Source organism: Rhinichthys klamathensis, unplaced genomic scaffold (genome assembly GCF_029890125.1).
Source record: "Rhinichthys klamathensis goyatoka isolate OS25496 unplaced genomic scaffold, OSU_Roscu_1.1 h1tg000236l_1, whole genome shotgun sequence".
Taxonomy (NCBI): Eukaryota; Metazoa; Chordata; class Actinopteri; order Cypriniformes; family Leuciscidae; genus Rhinichthys; species Rhinichthys klamathensis.
The window spans coordinates 1,270,128-1,296,376 of record NW_026606759.1 but is presented as its reverse complement, the minus strand read 5'-3'; the positions used below and the strand labels follow the sequence as shown (position 1 = coordinate 1,296,376).

Below are 26,249 nucleotides of genomic sequence, written 5' to 3'. Positions count from 1 at the left end.
CCGTACACATATTCATATGCTAGTTATCATTTTTAAAGCGAAAATTCCAATATAACACATGAAAATGTACCTTTTGTTAAAAAAAAAAACTGTGCGTCTGCACATGCGCATAACCATTAAGTAGCAAATCTCGATGGGTAGCATGAATCGTCAGAACACCGGCACCAAAGCTCTCTCGGGCTGTGGGCGGGACTGTGAAGCTCTATAATACAGTTTTTAAATCACCCTAACCTTATCCCATTTGCAATGTGCAGTACAACATGCCCGAGACCCAAAAAATGAAGCGTACTGTAGCCATTAGAATCATTAATGTATCGGATATAATAAAATGAAAGGGGATTGCTTATGTGCACGGCAATATCCTGAAACGAATGATTCAAGAGAGCCGATTCGCTAAAACGAGTCACCCTTCGCAACTGAACAATTACACATAAGTAACTTAATTTTGCCTTTTATTTTCTTGTTAATATTTGTCTTGTGTATTTCTACAATGTCTAAATAACTTCTAAATTATTTAATGAAGAGTGACATCACTCTAAACTGTTTTGTTGAATCGCACTCAGCTTTAGACGTGGCACTGTGTGACGTCATCAGCGCGCGGCCGTGTTCCACTGTTGTTTTCTCGCACTTCTTCTGCTCCTGTTTAAAAACTTACACTCCGTTTAATCGCGTCAGGTAAGAATTATAATTTTTTATGCATTATTCAGTGAATATTTTGCAGAAAAACACTTAAATAGCGCCGTCTGTTGGAAAATGCTGTTACCCTGAAGCTAAATTCACAGAGACATTAGATAACGTTAGTGCGTATCACTATCAGATATTGATATTTCATCATGAATGAGACATTAGTGACGTCATGAGTGTAATCGAAGTAAAACGTGATTTGTGTAGTGTAATTTGCCCACCGTATGTATGTGAATGAAAATGTGTGTTCGCACTTCGCAGTAATAATCGATATTACTATCACCTGTGAGTTTTTCATCACATCACATTTTATCACATACTCCGGACGATCAATGCCATCATACTGTCCATTACAAATATTATACATTACAAAGATTCATTCACATAAGAACGTACTACAACGTTCTAAATTATTTTTATAATTGAATTAATAATATTAATAATATATTATTAATATTATGGATGTCAACATTTCATCAATGTTCATAATATATTAATTTAAATATGTTGTCCGCGCATGCTCAGTCATTTGTGATGAAAGTGCCGAAACGGATGTCCTCATGAGACAGCGGGACGCACGCGATATTTTTTTTCACAGGATGGTAGGGGAAGACTCATGAATATTCATTAGGGAACTCATCCCTACCTTCAAACCGAAGCATTGAGTACTTTGTCAGTGTCCAGACAGTTTAATAGAATATATTTAATACATATAGTCAACTTCGCGTATACAGGCAGAAGCCATCTTTGAAAAGCAGTCTTTACCAGTCGATCTACGAACGCCGATCCAAGCCTGCTGTTCGCGCTCACCTTATCACAACTTATAGCTCGTTCACATCTCACCAGCGCACTTGGATCGGCGTTCGTAGATCGACTGGTAAAGACTGCTTTTCAAAGATGGCTTCTGCCTGTATACGCGAAGTTGACTGTATGTATTAAATATCTTCTATTAAACTGTCTGGACACTGACAAAGTACTCAATGCTTCGGTTTGAAGGTAGGGACCCTCATTATGCTACCGTGCTAGTGTGGGGCTATTTTGAGCCTTGTTAGTGGTATTAACAAGCGATTTTTATTTGTCATTACTCGATGCCCAATATACTAGCATTATACTAGCTTTATAGGCTAAACTGTTTTTAGAGATAAAACTATTTACATTCGATATTCATGAAAACAAATCTCAGATAACGGTTGACTAGGTAACAATGTGTAATTAGACCAAAGGTTCATTTTGCGCCGGAGTTCTCCTTTAAATAAGTAGAAGTTTACAGTTTGTCATGTGGTGTTTACAGGACAGAGAGAAGATGATGGAAGAGAGCGGCATAGAGAGCACCCCGCCGGGCACCCCTCCACCCCCCCCGACAGCGGCCGCCGGCCCCCCGCCACTCTCCAGCGGTAACCTCACTGATGATGATGATGATGATGATGATGATGATGATGTCGTCACTGCGCTCTCATTAACCCCACCCTCTCTGATTATCATGATGATGTCACTGCGCTCTCATTAACCCCACCCTCTCTGATCATCATCATGATGATGTCACTGCGCCATATTATGTCATTTAATATTCCCATCATGCTCTGGTACTGCTTTTCATCATCTGTCGATAGTTCATGCATGTATTTGAGCGTGTCTCTTCTTGTGTTCAGGTGTTTCCGGCCCTCCGACCATCTCAAGCCCCTCCAGCATCTCAGCGTTTGCCCCGGGGGGGTTCACCAGCCCTGTTCCCTCCAGCAACTCAGCGTTTGCCCCGGGGGGGTTCACCAGCCCTGTTCCCTCCAGCAACTCAGCGTTTGCCCCGGGGGGGTTCTCCAGCCCTGCTCCCTCCAGCAACTCAGCGTTTGCCCCGGGGGGGTTCTCCAGCACTGTTCCCTCCTCGCTGCCCCCCCCGCCTCTCTCTCTCGGCTCGGTGTCGTCTCCTCTGGGTCTGAGCGGCCCGTACGCCGGCCCCGGTGCCCCCTTCACCCCCCCGTCTGCCAGCCCTGCCACCCATCTGGGCCCCATCCTCTCTGCCCCCCCCATGGGCCCGCCCACCACCGGCTTCTCTGTGAGCGCAGGATATGACATCACCCGGGGCCATGCTGGCCGCACCCCCCAGACGCCGCTGATGCCCAGTTTCTCCAGTGCCGCACCCATGCCAGGTATCACTCAACAATCTCAACCTGCCTGACCCCGTTTACACCTGCTAAGGCACCAGTGGGTTCGCATTAATTTGTGCATGAAATCTTGTTTCATCAAACTTTTGTGAAATTTATGGGAAAATGTCAGAACAGTTGAAACCACAAGTACACAAAAATCGCATACATATAAAGGTGCCCTTATAAATGTGTTGGCATTGCTCGAGGATCTTGCTATCATGCTAGAGCATGTTTCTAGAGAGAGTTACATATGTTTGCTTAGAATGATGAAAGGATGTAAAGGAGAGGTTGTACTGAAAGCAATTATATGAAGATTTTAGGAGTTCTACTATGCAATAATCAACTAATGTATATATGTATATAATGTAATATGCAACTAATCTGATGATGTCAGTCATTTAGAATACTCGAAATTCATTAACAATAGAATGGAGTTACGAACAAATTAAAAAAAATCTGCGTACGCAATATGCTTGAATTAGGTTGAATTTCTTAAGAAGTCACTGTGAATATGAATAATCCACAAAATTATTTGTGAATGAGACCAAATGATTGACAAACAGCTGTAAAAGCTGTTGGATTGACAGCAGGAAGGGCTGCATCTAAGAGTAATGAAAGGAAAATCCCCTGCTCCTTGTTCACTTTATACTGTCATATAGTCGTGAGAAAAGAGTGAACAAAAATGAGTGAGCGAACTCAGACACTGAAGTAGGACTCTGGTGCATCGTGATATTTCATTTAACCAGACCTTAACAGTGCATTATTCAACGAGTGCACTAGAGAATTGCCACTATGGTTTCGGCCAGCACTATAAAACAGTGCACTATATAAGGGGATCATGGGTGATTTCGGACACATCTCTTGTCACTTAAGTTCAGTCATTACAGGGAATAAATATCATACTCTCAGCAGATCATATAGTGCTGATGTCGTTGTGTTTTGTAGGGATTGTTACCAATCCCATGATGCAGCAGCCGGTGTCTGGAGGGTTGGACGTGAGCTCGCCCATCACGTTTCCTGAGGACACTGAAGATCCCCGAGTGACTCCGGACGGCAACGCACCTGGTGGATTATGGGGCTTCATCAAGGTACTGGACACACAGTGAGGCCATGGTGCCGTGCTGTCGTTTCTCTGTGCGCCTGATGCAGTTGTGTTGTAATCGCAGGGTGTAGCTGGGAACCCGATGGTCAAGACTGTCCTGGATAAAACCAAACACTCTGTGGAATCCATGATAACCACATTGGACCCTGGGATGGCACCTTACATCAGTGAGTACTGTGTGTCCAGCACTGCAGAACAATACATTGTATTTTGCTTAGTTTGAGTTTTTTCAGTTCATTAAAGGGGCTAGATGTAAGAATTTTCATGTATTAATTGCTTTTTGTATTCCCAATGTGTGAACCATTTGTAATGAAACTTAAAGAAAACCTAGGTTGTGAATGAAAGTCTGTAGACTGATTATTATGTGAAGGACTCTTCTAAAAAATCAGTGACACATGAACCGAAAGCTGATGTTCAGGATAATGCAGAATTAATTAATTATAGTCTCACATAGCCAGATCTATATAGTCTGCAGTCTCAAGTATACTTTATAATCAAACTATCGTAACAGTGTAATTTGAATGACCTCTTCTGTTGTCATGATGCCGGTGAATCGCAGAGCTGGAGCAGACATCCTCATCGCTATGATCAGATGCTTTCTGAACTGCTGTTTTCTCACCGCTGTCATGCTGTTGTTTATCTTGTTATTGAGGAAAGCACACAGCACATATTTTCATATTCATCTGAACGTCGCTCTCAGCAGAGTGGACAGTGTCAGCATGTTCGTTAACAGTATATCGCTGTAAAGGTATTTCCAACTTCTTTTTACTTCTAAGCAAAGAACGGAAAAGACCTCTCTGTGAGTATATCGGGGCCTTGAATCACGATCAGTCTCTAGTGCGTTACTTGTGCACAAGTGCAATTAGTCACTGGCTGCAGTTCACTCGATTGGCACCGGTGTCGCTAATATCACGGGTTTCTGAGTTTTACAAATAGCCCCTTTAATGCGTAAGTAGTAGGGTTTATTTTGTTTCTGAATAATTGACTATTTCAGTTCAATTCAGATCAGTGATTTTATTTTGTCCTCTTTACACACAAATCATCACAACACCTCATCACATGACGTCATATTCAAACAATATGAAACTGTAGGTTTCATATTTCATATGTAATTCTGGATGTCAGCCACATCGCTAAAACTGTTTCATCCAGTACGTTTAGCTAACTGCTGAGAAATGTGCACCGAACCGCACTCTAATGGAAATCCCTTTGGAACCGATACTTGGTTTCCTCAGAAATGCTCGGCTTGACGGAGGAAAAGCATTCATGTGATTGTCATTGTTGAATGGTGTGTGTCTCAGAGTCTGGAGGAGACGTGGACATCGTTGTGACGTCAGATAAGGAAGTGAAGGTGGCAGCGGTGCGCGACGCCTTCCAGGAGGTGTTTGGTTTGGCCATGGTGACGGGAGAGGCGGGTCAGTCCAACATCGCCCCGCAGCCGGTGGGATACGCCGCAGGGCTCAAGGTGAACGCGCCTCTGCTTCATGTTCCCCTCAGCCTCTGACTGCGTCCAGTTACAGTCATGAAAACTGACCATTTCACAGGAAATAGAAAATCAGCTGACTTGACCTGAAGGTTGTGTGTGTGTGTGTGTGTAGGGAGCTCAGGAGCGCATTGACAGTCTGCGTCGCGCGGCTGTCATTCATGAGAAGCAGCCCGTAGTCTCGGTGGAGAACTTCATAGCTGAACTCTTTCCAGACAAGTAAGAACAGTTCATCCTGTAAATACAAAAACAGCAAAAGCATCTTGCATTTAACCAAATACTTCAGCCATAATACTGTAGGCTGTTACCAATAACATCTTGTCAACATCAACAGAGTTCATCTGTACACTGCAAAGGTGGAACTGAAGCTGCACTGACTTGGCATGTTTATTTCACAGACTGTTTAATGTTACTCAAAGGTGGATACATGTATTAACACAACAATTGCATGATGTAAACTGACTGCTTAAACAAAATCTCACTAAATGGTAGGGCTGAAATGTTATGACAAAAATCATTATTTTCGATTGTTGCTCCTGATATTGTCAAGTCACATTTATTTATATAGCGCTTTTTACAACACAGATTGTTTCAAGGCAGAGTAATGTTTCTGAATTGTGTTTGGGGAACGGCGTGTCACATTCTGCCTACACTGACAAAAACAAGCTAAGAACCATTCAAGTTCAAGTTCAAGTTGAGGTTTATTGTCATTCCACTACATGTGGGAACATACAGTGGGACGAAATGTCGTGCCTCACAGGACCACGGTGCTACATAAGTACAAACATACAAAAATGTAACAGACATAAACATTGTTTGTTAAGCAACTAGTTGGGGAATATTACAGTAGTGCATGAAAATGTACATAAATATAATAATAGCTGAGTCTGTTTTTTTTATACACGCAGCAGTGTGTGTAAAGTGTCTAGTGCATAGTTTGTAAAGTGTCTTAGTATGTTTCAGGAGGTAGGGGTTTGCATGGGGTTTCAGAGGGTGTAGTTTGAGTTCAGGGCCCTCACGGCCTGGGGGAAAAAGCTGTTGAGCAATCTGGCGGAGCGGGCTCTGATGCTCCGAAACCGTCTTCCTGATGGTAGGAGCTGGAAGAGACTGTGAGAGGGATGGGTGGAGTCCTTAACAATACTGTTGGTTTTGCTGGAGCATCGTGTAAGGAAAATGTCCAGGATGGAAGAGAGAGATGATCTTTGCAGCTGTGTTCAGTGTCCGCTGGAGAGTCTTGCGGTCAGCAGCACTGCAGTTCCCGTACCAAGCAGTGATGCAGCTAGTCAGCACACTCTCAATGGTGCCCCTGTAGAATGTGGTGAGAATAGGTGGAGGGAGGCTTGCTCTTTTCAGCCGGCGGAGAAAGTGTAGGCGCTGTTGTGCCTTTTTGGAGAGTGACATGGTGTTGGTGGTCCAGGTGAGATCCTCTGTGATATGCACCCCCAGAAATTTAGTGCTGCTGACTCTCTCCACAGTCGAGCTGTCGATGGTCAATGGGGGGTGGTCAACCGAGTTTCTCCTGAAGTCTATCACGACCTCCTTTGTCTTTCCCATATTGAGGGACAGATTGTTAGTGCCACACCATTCAGCCAGCTGTGCCACTTCCTCTCTGTAGGGCGTTTCATCATTGTTGCTGATGAGACCTACCACTGTTGTGTCATCAGCAAACTTGATTATGTGGTTGGAGCTGAACTTGGCAGTACAGTCGTGGGTCAGCAGTGTGAAGAGCAGCGGGCTGAGCACACAGCCTTGTGGGGCACCTGTGCTAAGTGTGGTAGTGCTCGAGGTGTCGTGGCCGACACGGACTGACTGGGGTCTTCCGGTAAGAAAGTCCAGGATCCAATTACAGAGGGAATTGTTGAGGCCCAGCAGGTTTAGTTTATTTATGAGCTGTTGTGGAATAATTGTGTTGAATGCCGAGCTGAAGTCAATGAACAGCATTCTAACATAGGAGTCTTCTAGGTGGGTTAGAGCCAGGTGAAGGGTGGAGGAAATTGCATCTTCCGTACAGCGGTTGGGACGGTATGCAAACTGAAGCGGGTCGAGTGTGTTGGGGAGGCAGGCTTTGATATTGTGCATGACTAGCCTCTCAAAGCACTTCATTATGATTGAAGTCAGTGCTATGGGACGGTAGTCATTTAGGCAGGACACAGGTGATTTCTTTGGTACCGGAATGATTGTTGTGGATTTAAGACATGTGGGGACGACTGCCTGGTGCAGCGAGGTGTTAAAGATATATGTAAGCACATCTGTCAGCTGTGCAGCACAGTCTCTCAGAACACGACCAGGTATGTTGTCGGGACCTGCAGCCTTGCGTGGGTTAATCCTGGATATGGACTTCCTTACGTCGGCTGGAGACAGACAGAGCGCCCGGTCGTTGGGCGGTATGGGCAGTCTTTGTGCAGGTATGTCATTCTGCATGTCAAAACGTGAATAAAAGTGGTTGAGTGCATCGGGGAGGGATGTATCATCATCACAGGCCTGTGGCGGAGGCTTGTAGTCAGTGATGGTCTTAATGGCATGCCACAGGCTCCGTGTGTCTCTACTGTCGGAGAAGTGTTTGTTGATTTTTTGAGCATATGACCGTTTTGCATTTTTAATGCCACAGGACACGTTGGATCTTGCTCTTTTGAGGGCTGCTTTATCTCCTGATCTGAATGCTTCATCTCTGGACTTTAGCAGCCCACGAACCTTTGTTGTCATCCATGGCTTCTGGTTTGCACGTGTGGTGATGGTCTTGGTGACTGTCACATCATCAGTGCAATTTTTAATGTAGGCAGTCACAGTTTCAGTGTACTCATGCAGGTCTGTGTGATTGTTGTAGGTAGCTGCCTCTTTAAACATGTTCCAATCTGTGCATTGAAAGCAGCCTTGTAGTGTTGAGGTAGCATCATTTGGCCAAATTGTCAAGAGTTTTTGAACCGGTTTGGCATAACAGAAATATGGTCCTTGAACCCAAGGTGGGGGCGGGGTACAGCCTTGTAAGGATTCTTTTCTGTTGTGTAAACTAAGTCCATGAATTAGTTTATTTATTTTTTTGTATTAAAAAAACAAGACTTCACACTGGTTGTCTAGCATGAAAAACAAAACAGTTATTCAAACTGGGAATAGATTTTTATAGAGAAAGGAACATTCCCCATCTTTAGTCTACCGCTAGTTATGCAACATGCACTCTGGCAAAACCCCTCATTATAATCAGTGTCTACACTGGAAATGAAGCGTTCACACTTGGCAGAACGAGTTCAAATGAACTCTTTCCAGGGGGTCTCAGTCTGCCTCCAAACAAACTCTGTTTAATAAATAATTTAATAATTTAACAAATAATTTAACTATTGTATTAAATAATTTATCGAAGTCAAACATTTAATTTAAAATGTTTGACTTCGAAATGAACGCAACATTGAACCAAAGACATCAATTCGAACCGAAAACAGGATGTGATGTCTAGGGGTGTGATGAGATATCCTATCTGCACTTTATGATGACAGAATTCCTCGTGAATTCAGTCAATGACAGCCTCATATTGTGATGCCTTGTTTTGCCTGACAGTTTTCCAAATGTACCTGGAAAAGCTTAAAGAAAGCAATCCTTTTCATCTATCACGTGTCAAAAGACCTTCATCATGACGGGAGAAACTGAGCGTCTGTGTCTGTCTGTCTCCATCAGGTGGTTTGACATCGGCTGTCTGATCTTGGATGATCCTGGGAATGGGATTCACATTGAGACGTTCACTCAGGCTACACCGGTGGCCCTGCAGCACGTACAGCAGGTAAAACCATTTCTGCTGTTCATGACACACTCACTGGTGTCTGAGGCTGTTCTTCACACCTGACTTATTTGGAGCGTTTGTTTCGGAGATTGGCACATTTTCTCTTAGTTCGTTTTATTCAGCCATATGCTGAGTAATGCAGGTGAGGACTAGTTCATCCATTAGTTCTCTCCTGAATGAGGGGGTCTCAGCTTGATTAAAAACAAACTTTGGAGCAACCCAACCGACCAACGAACCAAGCTGTATCATAATTCATAAAAGGAAATGCGTTTCATAAAAAGCAGCTTAAAAAAACATATAGCCCCTCATCATCTTGTAAGCCCGTCTAGATCGGCCCGATGGCGGCATCCGATAGAACGGGTCTCTGCAAAACAACTCTACTGTCTTTCCGTGTGGCAAAGTCATTTAATTCCATTTAAGCTTTTATCTGACTCCATTTTATATCTGACTCCATTTTATCACGACCTCAAATTTAGGTTAGATTGCCAATTGGTTATTGGTCAATCATATAATACTTTAGCAAAACATTTGATTGTTCTATATAACTCTTTACTTATAGTTTACCCGTTCATATTAGGAAGCTATGTCGCTCTGAGGTCCTCACACCTTCTGTTTAACGCGGGTCTCGCGATCACAAGCTCGTCAGTTTTGGTCACCAAACAGAGGTAATTGCCATATACCTGAGATTGGTCGTATTCACGCTTACACAATCAAAGATACTTCGGTATAGCCCCCGTGATTGCATACACTTGAAATTAAAGTAACGTTTACTTCAGGTGGAGGTATGGCCACTATTACAGATATAAGTTGACCAACATTACTTCTCTTATAATAGTTTTGGATTGGCCATGCCATGGCTGGTTTCCCACGTACACTTATCTAAAGTAAAATTCAATTAAAACAGAGGTAAGACACACCCAGATTTAAATTGATCAAGTAGCATTTTTGCTGTTCTAAACCGAAATTCACTTCTTGTCTTTGCGAACCACGTACACTTGAATTAGTGCCAAATATTAGTCGTCACTAATCTAAAATACATGATACGAAAAGTTTTGCATACACTCATACACATCACAGGCTAATTTGAGTTACAAGTCGCCACGAGCCTCTTCAGCATCTCCCTAAATTCAAATGTAACCATGAGTTCACAGTGGGAATTTGTGTTAATCACCGTCCCAGAGTTACTGGAGTTACAGAAGCTGATGTACATGAGGGCAGACACACAGCTGTTAACAGGATATCTCTAAACTCTCCACACCGTATTACCTGTCTGGTTTACTTCTGTGGGAAGGAGACCTGTGTACCAGTCGCACTGAGACATTTCAAATGATACCAAACATGTGTAATAGTGTATGATAATTGTTCATATTAAACCATATAGATGTTTTGGGTGAATTCAGGTAGGGATGGGTGAAGGGAATGATGTGTACATTGGTAGGTGATCAACTCAAGTGTGATTGTGTCTCGAATGGGGGTGGTAGCAAGAGTGTTCAAATGTTAATTTCCTTTATTTTCTCAGAGAGCAGCCCTCTCTTACAGTTCTTCCAGTTTCTCCAGTCTTACAATCTTAAAATGTTGTCTAATTCGCCTTTGGCTAAGCCCCGCCCCCCTTAGTTACTGTTGCTACGTCCGACAAACAAACTTCATCTGGGCTCTGGTATCAACATGGCGTATGCTGTGACAGCTCTTCCTGCTGAAATTTTATAACTTTTATAATGCAGCAAATAAAGTGTCCGATAGAAGTAGGCAAAAAGGGCTGCAATACACGTTCGAAGGCTATATTCACGACATACAGGTGAAACAGGAACAACAAGGCATCCAAATAGAGGCAAAAGCATACCGGTCACAGTAAAAAAAATGACCCACCGCATATCCTACTACTCGAGACGGAGGCTGGGACTCACAATATCAGGAGCAACACTGTTCATGCAAAGCTGGAGGTCTCTATTCACTTCTATAATCGTTATTACAACGCAAACGGACTACGCAAGTATAACGTTGTATTTATTAGCAGCGTGTGCTAGACGACACTTGTCAGGATTTGACTTCGGTTTTGGGAAGGGAAAAAAACGCACACCCCCCTCCAACCTCTCTGGGAAACGCGTATCTGTGTTACAAATGCCCCAGGCACAACGTTTAACCATATTCTTGATAAAGCTACGACGGTAATAGCCTGCCGAGACCATAAATAAGAGACGCCTGTGTTAAAGTCAATGGAGCGCTGTGAAAAAGTGTCGGACCACTATGGGAGCTCGTTCTTGACTGCGCTGTGATTGGTCAATCTACATTCTAGGGCGTGGCTTAGCCAAAGGCGAATTGCTCTTCTAAGAAACAGGTGCATTGCAGGAATGTTGTCACGACAACTTTGATTCCTGCTCTAACTGATTTATTAAACATCTGTTAATGTCAAGTCAAGTCAAGTCATCTTCATTTATATAGCGCTTTTAACAATGAATTGTTTCAAAGCAGCTTTACAGAGATAAACATATAATTTAAGGTAACAGATTGTTTTGGCGTTATAGCGGTTCTTGAATAATGTTACTTCCAGCTAAAGTTAACTTTGATTGATTCACCTCCGTCGAAATGATCAGACTTTAAACGCGAACCTGTGATTAACGCTGACGGCGTTCACATGCTCATTCAGAATTCTATAGTTATGTGCTTTTTAAAATATGTGCACAGGTTTGTAATTCATACAACCCAGCCTAAACAAACTACTTTTCTTGCCTATAAATTTTGATACAGAATTTTGTTTTATTTTATCACTTCGGGGTACGCGAGCCGGAATTCACAGCGCTTTATCTGTAGAGTGGGAAAGGGATCCTCCATAGGGAGAGGATAGTGGATACTTCAGCACTGCATTGTCATCGGGTCCAGGCGAATCTCCTTCGTCAGATCTGGACACGGCCTGGATCCGGCAGGCTGTGGGAAAACCTCGGGATAAACAAAGACACTAATATTAGCGTAGATGCCATTCTTCTTATGATGTAGCGAGTACATCAAGATTTAAGGGAAGTGTTCCCAGTTCCGGCTGACCTAATCTATGCAGCCTAACATTGAATTTATAGAAGTCTATAATGTATTATGTGTATGCTAGGTCAAAGAGATGTGTTTTTAGTCTAGCTTTGAACTGACAGTGTGTCTGCTTCCCGGACAATGGTAGGAAGACTGTTCCAAAGTTTTGTTGCTAAATAGGAAAAGGATCTACCGCCAGCAGTCGATTTAGATATTCTAGGTATTATCAACTGGCCGGAATTTTGAGATCGCAATAGACGTGACGGACTATAATGTGTTAAGAGCTCGCTCAAGTACTGGGGAGCTAAACCATTTAGTGCTTTGTAGGTAATCAACAATATTTTAAAATTTATACGATGTTTAATAGGGAGCCAATGCAGTGTTGACAGAACCGGGCTAATATGGTCATATTTCCTGGTTCTGGTAAGAACTCGAGCTGCGGCGTTTTGAACTAGCTGTAGTTTGTTTATTAAGCGTGCAGGGCAACCACCCAGTAGAGCATTACAATAATCTAGCATTGAGGTCATGAACGCATGGACTAATTGTTCCGCATTTCCCAATGAGAGCATATGGCGTAATTTAGATATATTTTTAAGATGGAAAAATGCAGTTTTACAGATACTAGACACGTGACTTTCAAATGAGAGATTGGTATCAAAGAGCACACCCAGGTTCCTAACCGACGACGAAGACTTGACAGAGCAGCCATTAAGTGTTAGACAGTATTCTGGGTTATTACGTGTGGAAGTTTTTTGTCCAATAATTAGAATCTCTGTCTTTTCAGAATTTAGTAGTAGGAAATTACTAGTCATCCAATTTTTTATATCAGCTATGCATTCCGTTAATTTTGTGAATTGGTAAGTTTCGTTGGGTTTTGAAGAAATATACAGCTGAGTATCATCGGCATAACAGTGAAAGCTAACTCCATGTTTCCTAATGATATCTCCTAATGGTAGCATGTACAGAGTGAACAGCAGCGGTCCTAGTACTGAGCCTTGTGGTACGCCATACTGAACTTGTGATCGATAAGACATCTCTTCATTTACTGCTACAAACTGATAACGGTCAGTTAAGTATGATTTAACCTGTTAACCGTCACCAGTGCGTGGGCGCTCTGAAGCGTTTTTTTTTTTAAATAGTTCAAAGTTACTATCATATTTAATGTGATTAACTTGACAAACTATACATCATTAAAACGATATAAGACTCAAGTTTCAGTATTTGACCACTATTGTATTCTGTGAAACTTATAGTGACAGTTATGTCTTAATTTGTGTCAGGAGTTATGAAATAAAAAAATGAGTCGTTACCTTTAATATGAATTATGAGCGTCAGCTGCTCTCATTCAGAAAAAAACTCCCGTGCGATCGTCATGACAGCGATTCACAAAACAACGTCCCTCAGGGCTTTTAGCTCAAACATGTGCAGATTTGGAGAAATATTGATAGATTCTCATAGGTTTACATCAGACTTCTATAGACAGGAATAATATTTATTGAATTTATACCCAAATGCGTCGATGTAATCATTTTGAGCGCTGTATACTCTGATGTACAGTTGTGTTATCCATTCATACTAACTGTTTGGGGCGCTGTTTGCACAGTAAAGTCCATATATGGATCACATGAAGAAGAGCCATAATCATGTGACATTCAGGAAGTTCTGACACATAAACAAAGCTATCCGAGATCGCTGTAAAGTGCAGATAAAGATGTTTTGAAGACAATAAACATGATTGCAATGATATTTGATTTACCTGTGTTCTTCGAGTCATGTCAGGTATTTTCATAATAATAGATTATATGTATAATGTAATGCTAATCGAGATAGACTTTCAAATTGTGCAGAATACAATAAAATAATATATTTTCTATCTGATTTTTTTATCTGAAGCCAAATCAGATTACAGAAAGTTATTTAAAACACTCGACTTGCGCTATAAAGTAAGTTGGAGCACAAACATAGTTTTATTCTCATAAATTGTCGTGTATTGATGGTGTGCTAAGCTAACATGCTAGCTAGTACTGAGCACCTGCTACCTAACTTCGATGTAATTTTTATGATTTTTTTTCTAAATAAGAATGCTTACTGAAATGTTTCGTTTTTCAAAAAGGGCATTTGATACAGTTTCACTGTGAAGTGAGAACTTTTATTAAATAAATGAGGGACAGTGTTTCCCACAGAATTAGATTCTATTTGCGGTGGTGTGGTGTTTGGGGACCGGGGGGTGGCGGGGGGGGGGGGTTTGATGGGTGCATAAAGGACAAAAGCTTAGGCCGCGCCACAGGGGCCTATATGTATTGTAATGGTGCAAAAAGTCTCTCTCAACATAGAAGCATGTTATCAATAACCTTTATTGGAATATAAATGTACATAAGCTTAGCTGGAGGAATCTGTGAGGGCAACGGACAAGAAAATTGGTGTACCCAGGGCAGGCTTAGTAACAAATACCCTTGTATGGTTGTCTTGTCTATACACTAAACATTATTGCTGTCAAAATAAATGATTAATCCAAGTGATTAATCAAAAAATAAAAATAACTCATAATCCTGATTGATACCTTCCTGATTGATACCTTCCTGGTATGTACTATGCTCAATTATATAGCAGGGCTCTCAAGTTTTAAAGACAGGCAGCAGGAGTGACAGAATCACAATTCCAGGATATGCTTTTTTTCTTTGGTTGCGTTAAATCTTACCCAGATACAATAGTGCTATTTTCTGATTGGCTATTGTGTAGCCCTTTCTTATTTTTGATTGGCTGATAAGTGGCAGGCTCGACTGCAGAACTCCAGGGGATACGCGCTTGATTCCTGCCGCTTCCATAGTGAGAGCGGCGCGGCCGGAGACATTTTGGGCACTGTGGCATATTAAATATATTATAAACAGTTTTTCCGCGAGAGAAATACAAAAGACCGAAATGAGTGACTGTGATGCTCAATGCGTGACACTTGAGAGCTCTGATTTAGCTAATGGCAACAATGTTGCAGGTGCGATGCACCGTACAAACCGGAATATGTTTATACTTCTCATCCAACCACAATCAAATGCACTCTATCCAGATGGCGCGATTTATCTGGATAGTTTTTTTTTTTTTTTTTCGATTACAAGCAGAAATGAAAACAAGCCGAAACGAAAAAGCAGTAACAAGGCTATTTTTAAAATGTAAGGAGTAGAAAGTAGCCTACAGATAATTGCGTGAAAATGTAAGGAGTAGAAGTAAAAAGTCGGCTGAAAAACAATTAGGCTACTCCAGTAAAGTATAGATACCCAAAATGTGTGTTTGGACAGAATACGAGACAGAGTTCTTTATTAAATTCATTAAAGACCAAATACAGGAATACTGGCTTCTAAACCTCAAAGAAATGCCACAATCAAGACCTCGGAGCAGAAATAAGTGAGAAAACACCTCACATGTGCCGCTCACAGTATAAGGGTCTTTCCTTGCCATTAATGCTTGGATATCACGCTTAGGACTACGTCTCTTTACATTAATAATAATAATAATGTCTAGTGCGGTGGCTGTGTTTTAAATATAAACCAACCAACATCCGTTGCCATGATTTTTGGAATGACTGATCACGATAGGAAAAAATGACGTTTTAGTCGCATAACATCGTTTAATGGAAACGCCGTCATTTCGCAAGCGCGAATCTGTAATGGAAACGCGACAGCATTTAACATAGATTAACTTCTCAGTTATAGTGTTCATTATACTAACCATTAAACTCCGGATTGATTCTGGAGGAATAAGCACCGGCAACAATCTCATGTTTTGATTCAGATCGTGCTCGAAGAGGAGGGGAAGGGCTATTCGCGTCTCCGTTGTCAGTTTGTGAGAGGGGGAGGGAGGGAGAAAGCTGCGCGCAGCTCTACAATAAAATACAATTTTACCCATATTAAATAGTTAAAAAATCTGAAAATCAATCCGTGGCGGTCAGCGTTGATATTGTGGCGAGCCGCCACAAATTAATGCATGTATGGGAAACCCTGAGGGATTGAAACAGTGTGAATTGCTAGTCGTTAGTGATTATAATGCAGACAAAAAAGCATATTTAGAGCAATAAACAGGCTGGAGAGGTGTGAATATGTGCAGGGGAGCCTGAGACTGAATGGGACTCGTTTTTGCATCACAAAACAATAGAGGCAATAGACTGAATAGATGCTTATAAGATGACAATAAACACCAGTCTAATCAAAATAAAGTCATATGACATGATCTTGAAAAACATTGAACTAAATACAGAGTTTTAGACTTATCATCTTCAGATTTTAAATATAACATGGTTAGACATGTGGCTTTAGCTGCAGTGCATTTCTAGATTGCTACAATGCCAACTTCAATTTTATTTTCATGAAGATGTTTCATAAAAATAAATGTATAATAACTTTACAAAACTTTGAAGCTATTTATAACTATTTTTTTTCATTATGACAATAATTAATTCTACATTTACAATAAACTTCCAGGTGTCAGCTTTCAAATGAGATCTTACTTGTGCTTTTAGTACAAAGGGTTCATGAACTGTATCTGTTTCAGTTTGGGAATGCCATATCTGGGGATTTTTCAAAAATGGGCTTGAAGCTTAACAGGTTAAACCATGCTAATGCAATTCCACTAATGCCAACATAGTTTTCTAGTCTATTTAAAAGAATGTTGTGGTCAATGGTGTCAAATGCAGCACTAAGATCGAGTAACACTAATAGAGAGATACAACCACGATCGGATGATAAGAGCAAATCATTTGTGACTCTAATGAGAGCGGTCTCAGTGCTATGGTACGGTCTAAATCCGGACTGAAAATCCTCGCAGATATCATTTCTTTCTAGAAAGGAACATAGTTGTGAAGATACTGCCTTTTCTAATATCTTTGACAGAAAAGGCAGATTCGAGATCGGCCTGTAATTGACTAATTCTGTAGGATCAAGTTGTGGTTTTTTAACAAGCGGTTTTATCATAGCCAGCTTAAAGGTTTTTGGTACGTATCCTAGAGACAAAGATGAATTAATGATATTAAGAAGAGGATATATGACCTCTGGAAGCATCTCTTTCAGTAGCTTAGTCGGTATAGGATCTAACATACAAGTTGTCGATTTAGATGAATTAACGAGTTTGCAGAATTCTTCCTCTCCTATAGCAACAAATAAATCAAATTTTTCCTCAGGGAGACTACAATGCACTTCCTGATGCGATACTGTGGTAGACGGTTGCATAGTTATAATTTTGTCCCTGATATTATCAATCTTATAAGTGAAGAAGTTCATAAAGTCATCACTGCCGTGTTGCTTTGACACTTCTGAGCTTGAAGCTTTCTTTTTCGTTAGTTTAGCCACTGTTTCAAATAAATACCTAGGATTATGTTTATTTTCTTCTAATAGGTTTGAAAAATAAGCAGATCTAGCAGCTTTTAAAGCCTCTCTGTAAGCAATCGAGCTCTCTTTCCACGAAATCCGAAATACCTCTAGTTTAGTTTTCTTCCAGTTGCGCTCCATTTTTCTGGCTGCTCTCTTAAGGGCCTGGGTGTGCTCGTTGTACCACGGCGTTGGACTATTTTCTTTAATCTTCTTTAAGCGCAACGGAGCAACTGCGTCTAAAGTGCTGGAAAAGAGAGAGTTAAACGTTTCTGTTGCAATATCGAGTTCTTCTAAGCTATCCGGGATGCTGAGATGATGAAACTGATTAGGAAGATTATTGATAAAGCAATCTTTAGTGGCAGAAGTTATAAGTCTAACGTATTTATAACACGGAGTCGGCTTTGCAGCCTTGGCTAAATGTAATTTACATGAGACTAGATAATGATCTGAGATGTCATCGCTCTGCTGCAGAATTTCAACAGCATCAACATCTATTCCATGTGATAATATTAGATCTAGAGTATGATTACGACAATGAGTAGGTCCTGACACGTGTTGTCTAACTCCAATTGAGTTTACAATGTCTTTAAATGCCAATCCCAAAGCATCTTTTTCATTATCTACATGTATATTCAAATCACCAACAATTAGTACTTTATCTGCAGCCAATACTAAATCTGATAGAAAGGCCGCAAATTCTTTGATAAAATCTTTATGGTGCCCTGGTGGCCTGTACACAGTAGCCAGCAGAATTCTCAAATGTGATTTATCGTTTACACTATATATTTTTACATTAAGCACCAATACTTCAAAAGAAGTATATTTAAAGCTACATTTCTTAGTGGTTTTGAAAATATTACTATAAATTACAGCAACACCTCCCCCTTTGCCTTTCAGACGAGGTTCATTTTTATAACTGTAATCTTGTGGGGTTGACTCATTTAAAATAATGTAATCGTTTGGTTTTAGCCAGGTTTCTGTCAAACACAGCATATCAAGATTATAATCTGAAATCATATCATTAACTATAAGAGATTTTGAAGTAAGGGATCGAATATTCAGCAACCCAAGCTTTATCATTTGCTCATCTGTATTATATCTGTTTTTTATTTGTTGAACATCAATTAAATTTTTAACCTGACGTTTTTTGGATTTCCAAATTCGGGGAACAGACACAGTCTCTATATGATGATATCTAGGTGAAAGAGCCTCTATGTGATGGGATTTATCTGACCTTGGTGACGTGAGGCCGCTAGCAGACGGTCGGTTTAGCCAGTCTGTCTGCTTCCTGACCTGAGCCCCAGATTGTCATGTTTTAGCTCTAAGACTATGAGCCAAATTACTATAGAGAAGAGCAGCACCAGCCCAGGAGCGATGGATACCATCTCTTTTCAACAGATCAGGCTTGCCCCAAAAACTTTTCCAATTGTCTATGAATTTTATATTATTCTGCGGACACCACTTCGACAGCCAACCATTCAGTGAGGCCAATCGGCTAACTATCTCATCACTCCTGCGTACAGGAAGGGGGCCAGAGCAAATTACAGTGCCTGACATCGTACTTGCGAGTTCACACACCTCTTTAATATTAATTTTGGTGATCTCCGACTGGCGGAGTCGAACATCATTAGTGCCGACATGAATAATGATCTTAGAGAATTTACGATTAGCATTAGCCAGCACTTTTAAATTTGCTTTGATGTCAGGCGCTCTGGCTCCCGGCAAACATGTGACTATGGTGGCTGGTGTCTCTATTTTCACGTTCCGTGTGATCGAATCACCAATTACCAGGGCACAATCAACAGAATTCTCAGTGGGTGTTTCACTGAGTGGGGCAAATCGATTTGTTATGGGAATCGGAACGGAAGAGTGGTTCTTTGATCCGCGACTAGAGCGGTGATCTCTGACAGTCACCCATCTGCCCTGCTGCACGGGCTCTACTTCAGCCGGAACTGAATCATGTAAAGAGTTCACTATGCTAGGCGCATCCAAAACACTATCTAAAGATCTAGCATTCTTACCATCCTCAATTAAAGTTTGGATGCGTGTCTCTAGTTCTGAAATCTTCTCCGTCAGCCTGACTGTCTCCTTGCATTTATCACATATAAATCCTATATTGCCATCGGAGAAGGCTATACTAAACATATGACATGTGACACAGGTGACAATAACAGGACAAGAAGACATTACTCACCGTGTTTGTTGACTGATTTCTTACTTACCTGGACTTTATGAACTCAAAAGGCGCGGGCGCGCGAGAGAAAATAAATATATAAATGAGCGCACGGGTGGCGCGTTAGCAGGCTAACGTTAGCGAGTTACTAGCGTGCTGTGTTAACAATAACGGAAGCTAGAGATGTAAGGTTAATCTGAGATGTTGGGTAAGCTGTATTTAGTAGTATAAACAACTAGATAGTAAATGATGGCTCAAAACATAAAGAAATACGAGGCTCAGGCGGAGCTTACAGCCTCGAAGCAAATGTATTTGTTCTTGACAGACTAGATCTGCCACACACACGCTGCTGCCGATAGATACACACACACGCTGCTGCCGATAGATACACACACACACACTGCTGCCGATAGATACACACACACACACACACACACACACACACACACACACACACACACACACACACACACACACACACACACACGCTGCTGCCGATAGATACACACACACACACGCTGCTGCCGATAGATACACACACACACACACACACGCTGCTGCCGATAGATACACACACACACGCTGCTGCCGATAGATACACACACACACACACACACGCTGCTGCCGATAGATACACACACACACACACACACACTGCTGCCGATAGATACACACACACACACACACACACACACTGCTGCCGATAGATACACACACACACACACACTGCTGCCGATAGATACACACACACACACACGCTGCTGCCGATAGATACACACACACACACACACACGCTGCTGCCGATAGATACACACACACACACACGCTGCTGCCGATAGATACACACACACACACACACACGCTGCTGCCGATAGATACACACACACACACACTGCTGCCGATAGATACACACACACACACACACTGCTGCCGATAGATACACACACACACACACGCTGCTGCCGATATATACACACACACACACACGCTGCTGCCGATAGATACACACACACACACACACACGCTGCTGCCGATAGATACACACACACGCCGCTGTCGATAGATACACACACACACACGCTGCTGCCGATAGATATACACACACGCTGCTGCCGATAGATACACACACACACACACACGCTGCTGCCGATAGATACACACACACGCTGCTGCCGATAGATACACACACACACACTGCTGCCGATAGATACACACACACACACACACACACACACACGCTGCTGCCGATAGATACACACACACACACACGCTGCTGCCGATAGATACACACACACACACACACGCTGCTGCCGATAGATACACACACACACACACACACACACACGCTGCTGCCGATAGATACACACACACACACACACTGCTGCCGATAGATACACACACACACACACACTGCTGCCGATAGATACACACACACACACACACTGCTGCCGATAGATACACACACACACACACACACGCTGCTGCCGATAGATACACACACACACACGCTGCTGCCGATAGATACACACACACACACACGCTGCTGCCGATAGATACACACACACACGCTGCTGCCGATAGATACACACACACACACACTGCTGCCGATAGATACACACACACACACACTGCTGCCGATAGATACACACACACACACACGCTGCTGCCGATATATACACACACACACACACGCTGCTGCCGATATATACACACACACACACACGCTGCTGCCGATAGATACACACACACACACACGCTGCTGCCGATAGATACACACACACGCCGCTGTCGATAGATACACACACACACACACGCTGCTGCCGATAGATATACACACACGCTGCTGCCGATAGATACACACACACACACACACGCTGCTGCCGATAGATACACACACACGCTGCTGCCGATAGATACACACACACACACACACGCTGCTGCCGATAGATACACACACACACACACGCTGCTGCCGATAGATACACACACACACACGCGCTGCTGCCGATAGATACACACACACACGCGCTGCTGCCGATAGATACACACACACACACGCGTTGCTGCCGATAGATACACACACACACACACGCTGCTGCCGATAGATACACACACACGCTGCTGCCGATAGATACACACACACACACACGCTGCTGCCGATAGATACACACACACACACGCTGCTGCCGATAGATACACACACACACTGCTGCCGATAGATACACACACACACTGCTGCCGATAGATACACACACACACACTGCTGCCGATAGATACACACACACACACGCTGCCGATAGATACACACACACACACGCTGCTGCCGATAGATACACACACACACTGCTGCCGATAGATACACACACACACTGCTGCCGATAGATACACACACACACACTGCTGCCGATAGATACACACACACACACGCTGCTGCCGATAGATACACACACACACGCTGCTACCGATAGATACACACACACGCTGTCGATAGATACACACACACGCCGCTGCCGATAGATACACACACACACACGCTGCCGATAGATACACACACACACACTGCTGCCGATAGAAACACACACACGCTGCCGATAGATACACACACACGCTGCTGCCGATAGATACACACACACACGCTGCCGATAGATACACACACACGCTGCTGCCGATAGATACACACGCTGCTGCCGATAGATACACACGCACGCTGCTGCCGATAGATACACACACACGTTGCTGCCGATAGATACACACACACACACACACACACACACGCTGCTGCCGATAGATACACACACACGCCTGCTGCCGATAGATACACACACACGCCTGCTGCCGATAGATACACACACACGCCTGCTGCCGATAGATACACACACACACACGCGCTGCTGCCGATAGATACACACACACGCTGCTGCCGATAGATACACACGCACGCTGCTGCCGATAGATACACACACACACGCTGCTGCCGATAGATACACACACACACGCTGCCGATAGATACACACACACGCTGCTGCCGATAGATACACACACACACGCTGCTGCCGATAGATACACACACACGCTGCTGCCGATAGATACACACACACGCTGCTGCCGATATACACACACGCTGCTGCCGATAGACACACACACACACGCTGCTGCCGATAGATACACACACACGTTGCTGCCGATAGATACACACACACACACACACGCTGCTGCCGATAGATACACACACACGCCTGCTGCCGATAGATACACACACACGCCTGCTGCCGATAGATACACACACACGCCTGCTGCCGATAGATACACACACACACACGCGCTGCTGCCGATAGATACACACACACGCTGCTGCCGATAGATACACACGCACGCTGCTGCCGATAGATACACACACACACGCTGCTGCCGATAGATACACACACACACGCTGCCGATAGATACACACACACGCTGCTGCCGATAGATACACACACACACGCTGCTGCCGATAGATACACACACACGCTGCTGCCGATAGATACACACACACGCTGCTGCCGATATACACACACGCTGCTGCCGATAGATACACACACACGCTGCTGCCGATAGATACACACACACACGCCGCTGTCGATAGACACACACACACGCTGCTGCCGATAGACACACACACACGCTGCTGCCGATAGATACACACACGCGCTGCTGCCGATAGATACACGCGCTGCTGCCGATAGATACACACACACACGCTGCCGACAGATACACACACACGCTGCTGCCGATAGATACACACACACACGCTGCTACCGATAGATACACACACGCGCTGCTGCCGATAGATACACACACACACGCTGCTACCGATAGATACACACACGCGCTGCTGCCGATAGATACACACACACGCTGCTGCCGATAGATACACACACACGCTGCTGCCGATAGACACACACACACACGCTGCTGCCGATAGATACACACACACACACGCTGCTGCCGATAGATACACACACACACACACTGCTGCCGATAGATACACACACACACACGCTGCTGCCGATAGATACACACACGCTGCTGCCGATAGATACACACACACACGCTGCTGCCGATAGATACACACACACACGCTGCTGCCGATAGATACACACACACACGCTGCTGCCGATAGATACACACACACACGCTGCCGATAGATACACACACACGCTGCTGCCGATAGATACACACGCTGCTGCCGATAGATACACACACACACACACTGCTGCCGATAGATACACACACACACACGCTGCTGCCGATAGATACACACACACGCTGCTGCCGATAGATACACACACACGCTGCTGCCGATAGATACACACACACACGCTGCTGCCGATAGATACACACACACACGCTGCTGCCGATAGATACACACACACGCTGCTGCCGATAGATACACACACACGCTGCTACCGATAGATACACACACGCGCTGCTGCCGATAGATACACACACACGCTGCTGCCGATAGACACACACACACACGCTGCTGCCGATAGATACACACACACACACGCTGCTGCCGATAGATACACACACACACACACTGCTGCCGATAGATACACACACACACACGCTGCTGCCGATAGATACACACACGCTGCTGCCGATAGATACACACACACACGCTGCTGCCGATAGATACACACACACACACGCTGCTGCCGATATATACACACACACACACACGCTGCTGCCGATAGATACACACACACACGCTGCCGATAGATACACACACACGCTGCTGCCGATAGATACACACACACACACACTGCTGCCGATAGATACACACACACACACGCTGCTGCCGATAGATACACACACACGCTGCTGCCGATAGATACACACACACGCTGCTGCCGATAGATACACACACACGCTGCTGCCGATAGATACACACACACGCTGCTGCCGATAGATACACACACACGCTGCTGCCGATAGATACACACACACGCTGCTGCCGATAGATACACACACACGCTGCTGCCGATAGATACACACACACGCTGCTGCCGATAGATACACACACACGCTGCTGGCGATAGATACACACACACACGCTGCTGCCGATAGATACACACACACACGCTGCTGCCGATAGATACACACACACGCTGCTGCCGATAGATACACACACACGCTGCTGCCGATAGACACACACGCTGCTGCCAATAGACACACACGATGCTGGCGATAGATACACACACACGCTGCTGGCGATAGATACACACACACGCTGCCGTGAGCATGTGAGATATGCTGAGATCTAGACAGGTGAGCTGGGGGAGGCGGAGGGGTTCAGTTTACAGCTAACACTGTTTAACTGTTGAGCATGAAATCTCATTGGCTGCTTAATCAGCATTTGTGCCGTGTAGTAAATGATGCGATTGCAAACAGTTTGCATTAAAGGTACACCATTTAACTGCATGCATTACAGATGATTATCCTACCGCTCATAAAACATTCACTACCAGGCTTATGAGATTATAACCAGTTTAGATGGAAAGAATTTTAAAGGAATAGGTCACTTCAAAATGAGATTCTGTCTTCATTTACTCGCCCTCAAGTTGTTTCAAGCCTGTATGAGTTTCTCTCTTCTGATGAACACAAAAGAAGATATTTTGAAGAATGTCGGAACCCAGACAGTTGATGGACCCCATTATTTGTTTTCCTACTATGGAAGTTTAGCACTGAACTCATGTGATGTATGTATATTTAGTGCTGTCACATGAACTGATGTGTGTGTGTGTGTGCTGTTCTCCTCCAGGCACAGTCCCTGACTCCTCCTGACTATAACCTGCGCTGGTCCGGTCTGCTAGTGACGGTGGGGGAAGTTCTGGAGAGAAGTGTGCCCAACGTGAGCCGCACAGACTGGCACCAGGCCTTCACCGGGACGTCCCGCCGGCAGATGATCTACTCTGCTGCCAGGGCTCTGGCTGGCATGTACAAGCTGCGTTTGCCCTCCAGGACAGTGTGAACATCAGATGCCGCCGCGTCACACGGACCGCAGATTCCCAGAACAGCGCAGGAATCACCTTTCCATCTGTAGGTGTCCTGTGTTCTCCGTCATGTGCCATCACACGCCTGAGCTGACTCACATTACCCAGAGAGAGAGAACCTTTCCATCAGCTGCGCTTCTGCATCAGGTCTGAATAAACCAGCCACAGGGCAGAGAAACTAGTGTCGCGCTTTTAAATTATTGATTCAGTTGAATATTGTGCCCTTGATTATACTTGAGTTTGATATGAATAAATGACGGCGTCCCAGTCTGTATGTTGGAAATAGATGGAAATGAAAACACGTGTCATCATGACCAGAATGCATCTGTTGTCCGTCTCTTTTAAAATGATTAAATCTCGCCAAGGAAAAGATGAGTCTGTCAACCAGATGCATAACACTCGTGTTTACATTTGTAATCAAATACTTTGACCTGGAGGTTTTTAAATTGAACCATTCATAACATTGTGAATATATCATTTTGATGTCACGGTTTTG

General features: G+C 43.6%; 1 protein-coding gene across 1 annotated transcript; it reads left to right on the top strand.

Moving 5' to 3' along the window:
- Nucleotides 1-560: 560 nt before the first annotated feature.
- Nucleotides 561-26,038, top strand: prrc1 (proline-rich coiled-coil 1). Its single transcript, XM_056265576.1, has 9 exons — nucleotides 561-675; nucleotides 1,976-2,078; nucleotides 2,334-2,825; nucleotides 3,768-3,910; nucleotides 3,989-4,091; nucleotides 5,226-5,389; nucleotides 5,523-5,626; nucleotides 9,074-9,176; nucleotides 25,522-26,038. Exons 2-9 carry the CDS (start codon nucleotides 1,988-1,990, stop codon nucleotides 25,729-25,731), a joined length of 1,410 nt encoding a protein of 469 aa, XP_056121551.1. The 5' UTR covers nucleotides 561-675; nucleotides 1,976-1,987; the 3' UTR covers nucleotides 25,732-26,038.
- The last annotated feature ends 211 nt before the right edge of the window (nucleotides 26,039-26,249 follow it).

What these genes read in the sequence shown, in the direction of transcription:
- prrc1 (XM_056265576.1), top strand. Translation starts at nt 1,988, where the DNA reads ATGATGGAAGAGAGCGGCATAGAGAGCACCCCGCCGGGCACCCCTCCA. An exon ending in GATTATGGGGCTTCATCAAG is followed by an intron (nt 3,911 to 3,988) that starts GTACTGGACACA and finishes TTGTAATCGCAG; the next exon opens with GGTGTAGCTGGGAACCCGAT. An exon ending in GATACGCCGCAGGGCTCAAG is followed by an intron (nt 5,390 to 5,522) that starts GTGAACGCGCCT and finishes GTGTGTGTGTAG; the next exon opens with GGAGCTCAGGAGCGCATTGA.